General features: G+C 46.8%; 1 protein-coding gene across 2 annotated transcripts in view; it reads right to left on the bottom strand.

Moving 5' to 3' along the window:
* The window catches only part of CTNND2 (catenin delta 2), a gene marked incomplete at its 5' end in the record, with an annotated part of 906,977 nt that overhangs the window by 118,281 nt on the left and 774,248 nt on the right, over positions 1–14,448 (bottom strand). For both annotated transcript variants that reach the window (XM_080804204.1, XM_080804205.1), the window contains 2 exons: positions 6,226–6,411; positions 11,375–11,492. In XM_080804204.1, coding sequence (XP_080660330.1) covers positions 6,226–6,411; positions 11,375–11,492 — 304 coding nt within the window. The remainder of the gene's footprint in view (positions 1–6,225; positions 6,412–11,374; positions 11,493–14,448) is intronic.

Raw genomic sequence — 14,448 nt, 5'->3', positions numbered from 1 at the left:
TGGTACAAATTGCAATTGTGGCTCTGTCTAGGAGGAGGTGGTAGAGGTTTGCGTATTCCTTTCCCCTTATAGCTTATTGCTATTTTACTCATATATAATTTACATGTTATATATTTGTGCATTTACATGCATGCTTATATTTGCTTATAATTAACATCAATTTTGTCCAAAATAAGGAGAAACTTCTTTAAAATTCTAATCTGCAGTGTGATTCAAACCAGCAAGAAAATTCACATGTGTGCCTTGGGATACCGATCACTGTTGAGTGTCAGGGTCTGGTTTCTGGGCCAACAGCATCCATATGATGCTCACGCAGAAGTGATACCAGATACAAAGTTCTGGGAATCCCAGGAGACCTTTTGGGTCATGGGATTTCGTGGCATCTAATACGATTTATGTGTCATGTTCTAACACCTTCAGAACAAGGCACAATCGAAAGTATTACTTCTCCAGGAGAACCTTGAGACGTGCCTGGACGCACATGAATCCCAAGTCCTCAGATGACTGTCATGATACAGAATGCTTGTTAGGTGTGGTGGTCCTTATAGAGGCAGAAAATTGACTAACATAATAAGATGCAGCACTGTCATGAGAACCTGGGTAACAGTTTGAACCACAAATGGAAAAGAGAAGGTCTACAGAATATTCTGGGCCCTCCAGTGGCTCCCGGAGGTAAAGTGTCATCAAGAAAGAAACGGACGAGGCTGGGACAAGTCACAGCTGTGGACATCTACTCGAAACCTCCCCAACAAGGGGTAGAGTGTGCTGTGAACCCAAAACTGAGTATCACTCAGCATAGCTCATTCTGGGTGTTGGGCTAGAGGTCAATGACAGAAACGAGACTCACCCAATCCCTCCCATCAGCAGATCCCCTCTCTGTGAGAGTCAGCTACTAGAGCAGATCAGCACTAAAGGGGAAGTTCAATAAAACCAGGTGAATGACTAGAGGATGAGTAACTCTTGGAAGAAGTCTTGAAGGGATGGAGGTGATGTTTTATTTGGTCTTAGAGGATTATCTTCCAAGTAGTAGAAGGTAGTAGAAGGCCAGAAAGAGGAAGAGCATGAACAAAAGCTCAGAGGCTGGTCTGTGGGACAAAGGACAGGCCAGGAAAGCATGCAGGTGGACAGCCCTGGAGGTTCTGCCAAGACATGTCCATTATCATGGAAAAAATAAGAGGGCATTAAGGGTGTTATGTAGAATCCCAATACCATGCTTTTGCGTCTAAAATATCACGGTGATATGACAAATGGAACCTCCTGCTGGTCCATGCGTTTGGCATCCACGATGTAAGCAAGAGGTGGGAACTTAAATTGAGCACAACTCACTAAACTGTGAAATAAAGATGATCAGGAGAGCCAAAGTCGACCATACAAAAATACCAGATCAGAGTCATCTTTGAATTCTGACAAGTTTATATCCTCACCCACGTGGATACACATATATCCACACGAACTAAAACATTCAGAAGCGATACTCAAGCAGAAAAGAGAAGTTCTCGGTTCTAGGACATCTTACTTGTCTTGCTTTGTTTTTTCTTTGACCTCAGCAGTTCCTCTGCACTGTCAAGTTCACACTGAGTGGGTCTTGAAGGCTCAGGTCTGCTCTGGCCAGCAGCCGGCAGTATTCTTGACCCTGAATCCACTTGGAGTACCACCAATCCCAGGATATCATCCCAGGAACCTTGGCCATATGCCAAATTGAGAAACAAAAGATACTTATTTCTACAAAAGGTGGAGAAGTAAATGTAGCAATTTTGTCTACTTGCATTTCCCTGGACCCTAATCTTCATAATGCTGCCCCTGTCCCTGCTGTGCCCAGTGCCTGGCACGGAGCCCTGCTAGAAGGCAGTGGAGACCCTGACAGGTGAGATGTGCCTCTTGGCATGTGACGTATAGATGGTTTGGTGGGGTGGGGGTGCGGTCAGCCTGAAAAGGGCTAGAGAGACCAGCAATTTCCTATAATTTGGCAACAGGCATTGAACACAGAGTCAGAAATTAATAAATTTGCAAAGCCATTTTGGATCAGAATGTGATGCGCAGAAATGTTAAATACCTCTACGCTTGGGGGCTCGTAGTCAGATGGTTCCAGTATGATTCAATAGCAACCATTTCTTTCTTTAAAAAAAAAATATTTTATATATTTATTTGAGAGAGAGAGAGAGAGCCCACACGAGGAGGGAGGGAGAGGGACAAGCAGACTCCTCACTGAGCATAGAATCCCATGTTGGGCTCGATCTCACAACCCTGAGATCATGACCTGAGCTGAAATCAAGAGTTGGATGCTTAACCAACTGAGCCACCCAGGTGCCCTAATAGCAACCATTTCTTGAATTAAGAGCATAAAGGAAGCCTATCTTTGTATCATGTATTTTCTTGAATTATTCTAATTAAGAATCTAAAGGATAAAGTCTCTGAGATTTTTTATTGTAACTAAATCTGACCTTTATAGTCTCACAGCATTTTCCTCAGGTATAGAATTAACAATGCCAAAGGTAAGAATCAACATAAATTTCTGGGATATTGCAAGCTCCAGAGGCAATCATTAAACTAATTATGCTTTTTATCACTTTGACTTCCTGGTAAAACCTCTGTCCTAGGAAGTATGTGTTGTGGACTTGACAACCTCTCATCTTAGAGAGCTCCATTCTTGGATACTTTTCTCTGGGTATCTTAAATTTAAGAGAAGAGAACGAATAAGCAAACATTGACTTAATGAGTTCCTGTCTTCTAAAATATTATTTTCTAAATGGTATTTGAAAAGATTACAAATGTAATGCCTATTAGAAAATTCGTAAATACCCAAGTACAAAGAGAATCACTATCCCCTCTCTTTGATGTTACTGTGCTTTCTCTAGAAACACATACATATATATGCAGATACAAATATACAAAAGTAAACATATTTTATATTTGCATGTGACACACATTTGGTGAAATTGGCCAGGTTTTACCAACTTCCTATCTATCACTCTCTATATAAACTCTTGTTTTTCTGTTATTTTTCTTCATTTCACTTTGTAATATATAATTCTCTCCAATCACTAGATATTCCTTGAAAACCTGCCTTTATGAGCAACAGAGACTCCAGAGAATGGATATTCTGACCATCTTGAAAGCTGTAAACCTAGAACTTCCTGGAAGCTTCTAGGTGAGTTACATCAGTCTGCAAGCTCTGAAGGCAAAGATGGGGATGCTTTGTCCTAGACAGGCCTGGGGACATTTCCATTTCTCACCTTGCTGCAACCTGTTAACTGTGATGAATTAGGGCCTTGGTTCCTCCTCTCACTTGGGAGAGCTGGCCTTTAATTCCTTTAGACTATTCGGAATGGCCACCTGCGTTCCCGCAGTGCAAAGCACATTCTCCCCGCTGAGACCCCAGGCTCGAGCAAGTGCCCATCCTTCCCAGCAGGTGGCGCCATCTAGAGTCTGTTCTCTCCAGGGGACCAGTGGTGGGGAGGCTAAGCGGTGTGCCGGTGTCACCCTATCTCACGGCTCCATGTCCGATGTTCTCCTCCCCATCTCCAGACCAGTCAGCGCTGCCTCCCTTCCATCGGTTTTAAATGCAAGATGCTTTTTACTCTTGACTCTTTTTAAATCTACTGAACTTGACAGACATACGAAATGACTTGCAAACAGACATAGCTCCTATCTGTTTACATTAAAATTTTTCAGAAAAATATGTTTGCATTATATTAGAGCACAGTTTAGTCTTTTACAAAACTATCACTTGACTGAAACCATAACTATGAAGTTTCTTTATAAACAACAATGTTCTAGTGTATTTTAACATGGTTGTTTTGGCAAAACTTTCTTCAAGAAATCCTTTGTGTTTCCTTAAATAATATCTTGAGAAAAAGATGGGATAAATGACCCTTATAAATCTTCACTTAGAATTTTGACAAAAATGATAAAACTGCATTAATCTCTTCCTCTTACTCAGCTTAGAAAATAGCTCATCAATGTCATAAAATATGGTTCAAAATACAACATTCTAAGGTGGGAAGTTGTTCATTTTAAGATTCTATGGAAGCAGATAACCAGCTTGAAAGGAGGGCTGTCTTTTGGGGACATGTCCATGAATATTCTCTTCTGACTCCTGACTTCTCTGGACCCAATCAATACCTAATCCCACTTGTCACTTGAAGGGCTTCAGGCTGTGTGAGCACACCTTGCCAGGGTTGGAGAAAGGGTTGGGTGTTTGGGGCCAACTTTTACTGATGTGACACCAGTGACTGGTGTGGGGGTCCTCGGAAGGATGGTCCTTAGAGTTCAAACAATAGACTGGAGAGAAAACCTTGAAATCAGAGTGAAATCAAGCTCAGTTTAAAGTTTTGCTTTTGTTTTTTTAAAACCAAGGCTAACATGTTAATACAATTTCCCAAATCTGCCTTCCAAAGTTACCTGGGCCCATGCCGGAGATTCTGAGTCTGTAGGAGGTGGGTGAGACCCTGGGGGCTTATGATCACCGGACAGATGGGCAAGAACCACATCCCTGCCCATATGCTATTTTCAGTGTTTATTCTGCTCATTCACTTTCTGGGATGAAGCAGTGAAGGGTCAGAGCCCAATGGGATACAGTAGCGCAGCAGGAAACTGTGAGAAGGACCCATTATACCTCTGTTAGGCCATGCATCGCTTATTTGATATTGAAAAAGTTCAGAAGCCATCACGGTCTTGGTTGTGCCAGGAAGGAAGACTGAGGTATCTGACATTATTTGGTACAATGTCTGGCATGTAGTAGACATTCAATAAATACCTGCTTGTTAACCATTGCATTCACCTGATGGGAGGTTTTTAAGTGGCTGAATTAGGAACTATGGCTCAATCCTTTTAGAAGACTCAGGGAGACAGTGGACACACAGCACTGATCCATGATGGGAGAGAAAGCAGGGTTGGGAGCTTCTCAGACTGGATGGTTACTATCAGAAAGGCAAACGGCATGTATGTTTTAAATTATAGGTGTTTTTATGCTGGAACATACAGATCTCAAAGTTGTAGATGTTCCTGGAGGAGCCCTCAGGGGCCACAAACAGCGAGAGGACTAGAGCCTAAAAAATGCAAACACGGATGCATTCAAGTTATATCTAAGAATGGATTTCCACGAATCCTTACTCCAAACAACATAGCTTCTCTAATCCTTCCTCAAAGCAAAATGATTTTGAACATACTTTGAAAAATTATGTGCTGTGATCTGAACAGATACTTCTGCATATTTATGTTGAATTAAAACCTGCCAGGAGAGAGTGTGGTGAGTTCTGTCCTGCTTTCTTATTTGTCGATTCCTGAAGACAGTCATATCTTGGGTCGGTAGGACCCTTAGTGGCTGGGATATGAACACGGTGTCCAGGGGAAGGCTGGACGCCTGGTCATACTGTCCAGGAAGGTTGGACCGGTGACCACACTGTCCAGGCCACAGTAAGACCGGACGACCTCCGTAGCTGGAGTTCAGGGCCAGCAGCTACTACTCATACTACTCCTTTACCTGGAAGCCCACTGGGTGAAAGCTTCTGCCTTCCAGAGGCTCCTGGGGAAAGGGGTAGAGGCTGTCATGATTCTACTAAGGCTCAGAGTGGCTGCCCACTGGCCTTTACTTCACTGCAGGCATCCTATTTACGGCAGCTCGAGGTGAAGGCCATCCGTTTTGAAGAGATCTCTCCAGCTGGACAGCTTTGTGAATTTATCAGAATTGCGCCCCAAGGCCTAGCTCCTAATGTCATTCTGTTGGAGAATTGTGATTCTAAGCTCCCCCACTTGTAACAATAAGTGCAAGGTTACATACCGAAATGGTTCAAAACATGCAGTAAGTGATGTGTTGGGTTTTTGTGCATTTCTGCTCAGCTTCCCTTCCGACGCCACACCGATTGTGTGCATCTGTACCACCTGCCGGGCACCCCGCCTGTCCCTGGCAAGGGACATCAATGTGTGGACCAACACCCAGAGGAACCCGTGCCCAGGGTGGATGCTACAAGCTGGGACCTTAGAGCCTGCCCAGGACTCGTAAGACTTTTTCGAAGTTCCTGTCTGGGCTGGTCTGTGGGACAGGGGAAGGCGCGTGATGCTCCCCCATCTGAACCGTGAGAGTCCCACGGGAAAACTGTGCAGATGCACGTGTGACTTTACCTCGCGTGGGAAGTACAGAGCCCTGTACCTGTCCGAGTGGAAGAAACGGTAACACTGTCATTAGGGAAGGGATCACTGCGTGCCGTGGCGAGCCGTCGGCATTACCTGATCTTGGGATTTCTTTTTCTTCTTCTTCTTGCCCCAGCACCCGGAACTCTCTGTGTCTTTGCCATTGGCCTCCCCACAGAGCAGCCCGTCCAGCTCATCCGTGCCCATGTGCTGTCCCTGAGACGTTTCTGCTGCCAGCCGGTACGACAGGTTCCTTAAAATGCACACACAGTTTTCAACGGTCTGGAGAACCCAAAAAAAGAAAAAGAAAAAAAAAAGGAAAAGAAACAAAGGAGGAATGAATAAAAACTAACCAGCAATCCTCTACCCAGGAAAGCAGTCATTTCCACATCCCTGATTCTTTCTGGAGACATTAAGCTCCTGACTCCTGCAGCCTGCCTTGATAGCGACGGTAGGAAGAATTGAGAGAAGCCTGAGAAGGTCCTTAAAAGCTTTTCTTCTCCATGCTAGTTACTTTTATAAACAGCTGTCATTGCTGACTGAAGTTCACCGGCGAGCGGTTAAGAATCCACAACATGGGAGAGGTCCCAGATATGGCGCACGCACGCCCCGCTCCCCGCTGGGGACCAGGGCTCAGAATCATCCAGACTGGGCATTCTCACATGCCCGTCAGCTCGGGGAGGGAGACCCTAGTGTTTCCCACCCACTAGGGTGCTTTCTGGGAGTAAAAGGAGGTATGGATATAAAGCTGGGGGGTCCCAGGCAAACCAAGTGCCAGGATCACTGGGGGCATGAACGTTTCCATGCTCCTGGTTTGTCTGGAGATGGCTGGTGCTCCTGTTTTCTTAGTATGGGGCTTAACTGGTGCTTGAGGACACACAATGTGGGGCTGGACACCTGTAAGGCCCTTGATCTCCGTCTGTGTGACTTGGACAATATACCCATCATCGGACTCAGTAACTTTCTCTGTAAGATGGCCATAATAGCGCCCATGTCTTGGCTTGCTGTGTGGATCAGGGGAGCCGAGTATGAATGAGCAGTGCCCCCTGCCCCACATCCATCTCTGTGAGCTGTGAAAAGGCCGGGTTGTGTGGCCAGGAGGAATGGAGGCTGCAGACAGAACGGTGGCTGTTCATCCGCTGACCTTCAGTTGGGGAGACGGTCCTGGATTATTCCGGTGGGCCCCTGAGGGTCCTATACGTGAGGGCGGGTGGCAGAGGAAGCGAAGCGAAGTGGTGGGAGAAGGTGTGACCTCTCGTTGCGGGATGTGAAGATGGCAGAAGGGGCCACGGCCACGGCCAAGGAATTGTGGGCGCCTCTAGAAGCTGGAGAAGACGAGAAAACGGATTCTCCCACGAGCTTCCAGAAGGCACGCAGCCCTGGCGACATATTGGTTTTAGCCCAGCAAGACCCACTGGGGACTCCTGAGCCGTAAAACAGTAAGATAATCAATTTGGGTTGTTTTAAGCCACCAGGTTTGTGGCAACTTGCTAGAGCAGCAACGGGAAACCGGCCCGGTGTGTGCGCACGGAGAAGTGCTCCTGGCCCACAGCAAACACCATACGAGCGCTCAGACCACGGACAGTGGTCCAGACGGCACCGCTGGCAAGTTTAGAACATGGGACCAGGGCCCACAAGTCTAGGTTTGAAGCCTGGCTCTGCCAGTTCAGGATTAAGCCAAGTGCTTAATCTCTCTGTGGCTCCAGTTCCTCCCAAGGACCCTTCCTCTGAAATACCATCACTCTGGAGGCGAGGCTTCACACATGAACTTCGGGTCAACCTTTTGCCCTTTGTCCCACATTTGATGAATGGTGGGAAGAGTAAAAATACACCCAATTAAAAAAAAACAAAAACAAAATCCCGATGGGGAAAAAAATTGAACGGAGCTAAGTTTTATTTTAAAAGCTTGCCAGTTTGGTTATGGCTTCTCAGGCTTCTGCTGTGTGCACCAGCAAGCGAGACAGAGATCACGGTTCCGTTTCACAGGTCAAGGGGACGAGACCCCTGGCACTTAGGACCACCTCCCTCTGGTCCTGGGTCCAGCCTGGGAGGGGCAGAGGCCGCACTGCTCTCCTCCCAGGACAGGAATCTGGGCAAAGGTTGAGCCTGGGTCTTTGACTTGGCTACTGGGGGCAAGACAATCAACTAGGAAAACCGGTTTCCGGGATCTCTCTCTGGAGCCTTTGCCATTCCAGATCTGTCTTGTCAGCTTTTCAAGGTTTCAAGGCTGCTAATCCCACAGGCTTTGAGTCAACTTGATTTTCTATTTCAAGCATCCTCTCAGCATCAAAAAAGGAACCGGCATGAAAGCAGGTAAACACAGGACGATGCATGAAAGAGAGAAAAGTCGCTCCCTGAAAGGAAAATGTTATGGCATAAGTCAGAACGATTTTTAAATCAGCTCAAACTGATTTTTCTTACATCAAAGACTTGCGAGAATCAACCTCTTTCTCATCCTGCTGTTCGTCTTCCCCGGGGGCATCTCCGTGCCTCTGTTTAACAAATGACTTCCGGGGAACACATCCACAGCCATTTCCAGAAGTGCTTTATAATCTACCTGTGGCTGGGGGATGGTGTGGGAGAAGCTGGAGGGGGAGAGGAAGCCGGGTTGGCAGAGGGAAGGGGTGCAGAGGACAGGACAGGACAGGGCGAGGGAGTCACCGGGCCTGACCTGCTCTCTCTCGCCAGGCTTGCTGTGGAAGGGCCACTCAAGCTCTTCTCTCTACGGGAGTGGGGAAAGGGCACAGAAAAGCCAGGCGGCTACCGCCCTTCTCTGGGACACCAGTAGAAGGCACACGGCCCCTGGTGGCTCTGCTTTGGACATCCATTGCTGTCACCAGTGCTTTTAGCCGCTCCTCTGGGCCACGAGCATCATCTTGACTCCTTATTTTCTATCACAAAGGGCTAATTTTTCTGTGGACTGCACTACTGTAGGGTAACCCATTCAGCAAATGGTCCCAATTATAGGCACTGAGCTGAGTTCGCACAGATTCCAGGTCCTTTAACACATGAACTTTGCGGGCCTTTAAGAGAATATGAGCTCCTTCCTCCTCTACCTTGCCCCTGTGAAAGCTAAGACAGGACCATGCAGAGGGCCAGGTGGGACACTGGGGGGCCATAATTCTTAGACCTTCATGGAACGTTCTGGCTGGACAGTCACTGCTAAGTCACTTGTGACTTCTGATCCATTCGGAAGCTATGACGATCCTCCTCATCCTGAAGTTGGGGGTACCTGGGGACGGTCCCCAGTGAGCAGGAGCTGGAGGTGACACACACCCACACAAGCCTGGGGCTCTTGCAGCTTCATCAGAAATCGCCGTGTCTTCTCCCTGCCGCCCTCAACACTCCAAGCGATTCCAGGCTCCTCTTTTGAATACAACGTAGACGTTAAACGAGGGGATCTCCCAGGGGCTCCAGGGATCTAGCCATCTACCACATCAGAAAAGAGGCGTGGGGGCTCACAGCACTTTGTTTTGGGACCATACTTCCCACCAGTGTTGGCAGGGGCACCTGGCCAAGGCAAGAGCTGTGGAGTCTGATTTTATTTTCAACCCCGAGGTCCAGTCTTAAAGCTCTCTTTGTATCCACCCCAGTAGGAGGCTTCGGGTCCCCATGCTTTAGTCTTTACTGCTCTGAATGTGGAGATCCTGGGCACGGCAGCCTTCCCGAATTACCTCCCGCAGCGCGTTTAAAGATCTTTGGTCTATTACATTCACAACCATCTGTAAATACTCAAGACAGCTTGACTGGTCATTTTTTTCAGGGACTTAATTTTCTTATCAGTGATATTAAAAGTTCTAAAATGGCCATAAAGGGTGTTTACAAGAGGGGTTGGTTAAATTTTAGCGCTTCATATTCCGTCTTCAAAATTGGTAACACTTGCAGAGTAAGTTCACGGATGCCCGTGTAACTCGACGGTGGTGACCGGATGACAAACCGCGTTCATAACTGCAGGAAACTAGTACTCAGAGGGCTGGAGTTCCAGAAGGTGTGTGCATCCACGATTATAGGGAGGAGGGCTCGGCTATCAGCAATTGTCTCAACTTCTCAGCCATTCCACCGTGCAGGCGAGGTGGAGAACTGCGAAGTCTTTCCCCATGCCCGTTGGTAACTTACGGGATAAAACCACTCTTACCTGTTTTTTACCTGACTTTGTAACTTAATTATGTTTCATCGTCTTCCTGATCAGAGTCCATTTCAAAGCTGTAGCTAATCTACTGACGTGGGCTCTCAGTGGAGGACACACGACATATCACCTGATGAACTTTTGAAGGAACATGAATCTGAGAGCAGAGGTGGACCCTCCAAGTCAGAGGGCTGTGACGGGGTCTAGGCACATGGCTGGGGGTTTACACCAGGACGAGTTCTGTTCCCCTGGGGGATACTGGGCAATGGTCGGAAACATTTTTGTTTGTCATCGCCGGGAAGGGAGATGCGATTGGCATCCAGTGGGGAGAACCAAGGATGTTGCTCAACTTCTTACACTGCACAGGATGGCCCCACAACATGGAATAACTTGGCCCAAAATGTCAATAGTGTGGCTCTGGAGAGATTCTCATTGAGGTCTCGCATGTATCGCACGGATCACTTAAAAAGCATCAGTAAAGTCTGTGTTTATATCGGGATATTATTCCTGACGATTTTAGATTGAATCGAAACCAAACAAAAGGCAAATGAAGGCAAAACAAAATACCTCCCACAGTGGAAAAGCCCACCCAATTCTATTCCGGTTTCTGACCTGAAACACTGACTAGATTCTGAGTGAACATGTGGACATTCCCATTCACTTAGATTTTGACCAAGGCTCTTCAGTCTTAAGGCATTTTTAAAATGGCATTTGATACAATTAACATTTGTAAAAAAGCTAACTTGTAAGAATACAGAATTATTCAAAGCTCAGGTAGTTTTAATATTCCTCTGTCTTTTGAAAGCAGACTTTATAAACAAAAACTGGAGGCTTTTACACAGTGGGTAATGTGGTGTGCAAATGTTTACACACCCATCTGGTTGGAGGAACTCAGAACAATCCATATTTCTATTCATTATTAATCAAGATGTAGGTGTCTAGGTCTAGGCTAGGATTAGAAGCCATCTAGAAAACTCTGGATTCCTATGGGGAGACCAAGACAGATCCCAGAGTGAAGGCATTAAGCACAGCATCAGCTCTCCGCTGTTGTTAGCCATTGCTTAGTCCCTTGGGCATCTTTAGTCTCTAAGATGTTCAATCTATGCAAACACAACAAACCTTGCTGTCGATCTCGCTGCTCCCCAGCGCGGACTGGATCACGTAGAGCAGCGCATCTGTGAGCCCGTCACATTCCCGCATCCTCCTGCGGGCCTCCTCTCCGGCTGAGCTAACATTCCTGCAAAGCAAAAAGCGGCATCAGCGATCTCCGCGGGGGTCCCCCAGAGAACGTTCTTCCACTCCTGCCTCCAGAGTGTTTAACCAAGAACACAGTGTGAACGAGGATGGCTGGCTGGCACCAATGCACCCCGGAACCGGCTGAATCCCGGGCATCTGCCGTACAGCTAGAAACATGGGGAGACAGACTTCCGAACGTGTGATCCAGGACGGTCCCGTGACCGTGGAGGATGGAGACTCTTGGAAAGTCTTTGAGGTTTACTCCACTGACAGTGGAAGAGGGAAACCAGAAACCCTTTGAAACAAAGCCTTCTTCATTGAGAAATGTGAAAGAATGTTTTCCAGAGTCAGAGCTCCCAACTTACTGGAATATTTTAGCAATCTGATTTCACCTGCCTCGATACACCTACCTCGGTCCCGCCAGCAGTAAACTTCTAGAATTTTATTCTAAGAACATAGGGAGGGGTTTCTGTGAAAATTTAAACATTGGGATGCCCATGGCGCCTCTGATGGGCGGGAGTGGCCCACAATCCTTCCTGTACCAGTGGACGTTGAGTTTAAGCCAACAGAAGGGGGGGACGGTCAGGGGAGATGCAGTGGGGAAGCAGAGAGAACTCCCACCCCTACAAAAGACATGAGACAAGCCTCATCAAGGGTCGGGGTGCTTTTAGTGACCCCGCCACCTGAGAGCACGTTTTCCCTCTCCTACGCAGGGTTAGGATTTGGTTCAGGTAGAGAACTTCTGCAGTCACTCACAGAAAACACAGCCTGCTGGAGGGATGCTGGAGGTGAGTTAAGAGAAGGCGCAAAGGGGTTGAAGGAATTTAGAGACCACGGGGAAGCGTGATCTCTCAAGAATGACCCAGCAGGGCAATGGCTCTCCAGCTTGGCTAGTAGTGGAATCACCGGGAGGAGACTGCCAGGCCCCACTTTGGGCTCTTGGGTGGAGTTGGATAGTTTCCTGTTTGGTGACGCTGAGGTTGAGAACTACTGCTCGGACACCAGCTCTAGAGAGAGGGTTCGGTTGGGGAGGGTGGTGCTCTTTGCTGACTGCTGGGTGGTCACTGCCACGTGGCTGGACTCAAGAATCAGGCCCTGGGCAGAGCCTGCAGGAGACACTGACCAGCATGAGTCTCACGCCCACACTGTAACTGACACAAGTCTTCCCATCTCGTTCTCAAAATGTCCCTCAAAGTTACACTTCATTCTGTTTTATGGATGAGGACACTTAGGGGCTGAGGCCCCCGAGGCAGTAAGCGGAGCGGCTGGACCAGAACCGGGTCTCTGGAAGAGAGGAAGGCGAGGCCTTCAGGTTGACGCCCAACGTGGACACACCACTTTTTTTAAGGAATTAAAGTAAAATAGGCCTAAGGCTAAAATGCTAAATGCTAAAATGCTACCGAACATAAATGTTCTCTTCGATTATCTAGAAGGTTCTGCAGGATGTGTTTAAATAGGATCTCTCTGCATTTGAATGTAAGACTGGGAAAGGTTATTCAATTCAAATTAGTATTTTTGGCATTTGCTGATCTTAAAATATAAACAAAATTTCTCAGTTCCTTAGATAATATAACTGGGCAAACATTGATGGTATTTTTATGTAAAGTGTTATGACTCCCCCTTGGTGGGGGGGGGGCTCATTTCTGACAGGACGGGGAGGGAGGAAGAACTTTCTGCAGGAAGAAGCTGTGAGACTGTTGTTCTACGCTGGAAGGATGGCCTTTGTGAGAGAGCGTTTTTAGACCATTCCTCCTTGAAACGATTTTCGCTAGGTCGAGCACTGAGGCTGTCAGAGTAATAGGCTTGTCAGAAATTCAGACCTCTTTGGGCAGAAGAATGCTGGATGGCCACGTGCACCTGTGTGTTTAAATCTTGCCTCCGTACTTTGAGGGGGTCGTGTTTCCAAAGACAGAATGATGGCATTCAGTCTTGAAAGTGCCTTAGGGGTAGCTCTGGACACCCCAGTCTAAAATCCCTCCTCCCTGGCTGACGAGCGCTCAGCCTTTCTCCTGAGTAGCCTGACGATCAGGACCGAATGCAGCCTGGTTCACAAACACCCTTGGAAGTGATCAGCCTGTGTTCACTAGTAATCAATGAACAGGAGGGCAACCGAGAGAAAAATCAGGAACTCACAACTCTGTCAACATTACGAGTTGTGAATGTTAATCGGAGCAGTCTTCTTTATTCTGTTTGATTCTAGTCTAGTCACCTCCAAAATTAAAAAGTTATCACCCATCTGCTATATTAAAATGTGCAGGATGTTGAGGGCGCCTGACTGGCCCCGTCAGTGGAGCGGGCCACTCAGTCTTGGTGTTGTGAGTTCATTCGAGCCCCATGTTGGGTGTCGAGGTTACTTAACAACAACATCTTTAAAAATTGTGTAAGATGTTGAGAAATGAGAAAGACTGGTAAGTTAGGGTCCCTGTAGAGAAGGAGAAACGAGGGACACACACACATATACACACAAACATACATGTGTAAACACACACAACATACACAAGTAAACACACACATAAACTCACACCCCTATGATACAGAGGGAAGGAGGGAGTTACCACAGCGTCTGCAGGTATGAAGATGCTCGATACATATTTTTAAAAATGAGGTGCACACGTGTCTCTTAATCAATATTGTCCCAGAAACCTTTGCGGTTGGGTTCACTTTTAAGCCACTATTCCTGAATGAGGAAACATATCAGAAGGGTACTCCTAGCTTTATACTCTAGAGGGGAGGAGAGTTTCCTCGTTCTCCTTTTCCCCCACAAAACAGATCTATTATATTATACTTGCTCCATTGGTTAAAAATAAAAAAAACCAACAACTTTGTGTGTTGGTCACTGTAACAATTAATTGTAATTATGATCCTAAGTAAGTGACAATGAGCCAGTGTTTGACCTACAAAGTTCCTCCCTCCTGCTGCACTTAAAACCATCTTCTGCCCTTCTTGACGTCTGATGA

The sequence above is a fragment of the Martes martes genome (genome assembly GCF_963455335.1).
Source record: "Martes martes genome assembly, chromosome: 5".
In the NCBI taxonomy this organism is placed as follows: domain Eukaryota; kingdom Metazoa; phylum Chordata; class Mammalia; order Carnivora; family Mustelidae; genus Martes; species Martes martes.
The sequence above is the reverse complement of the archived record's forward strand: the minus strand, read 5'-3'. Positions and strand labels throughout refer to the sequence as shown.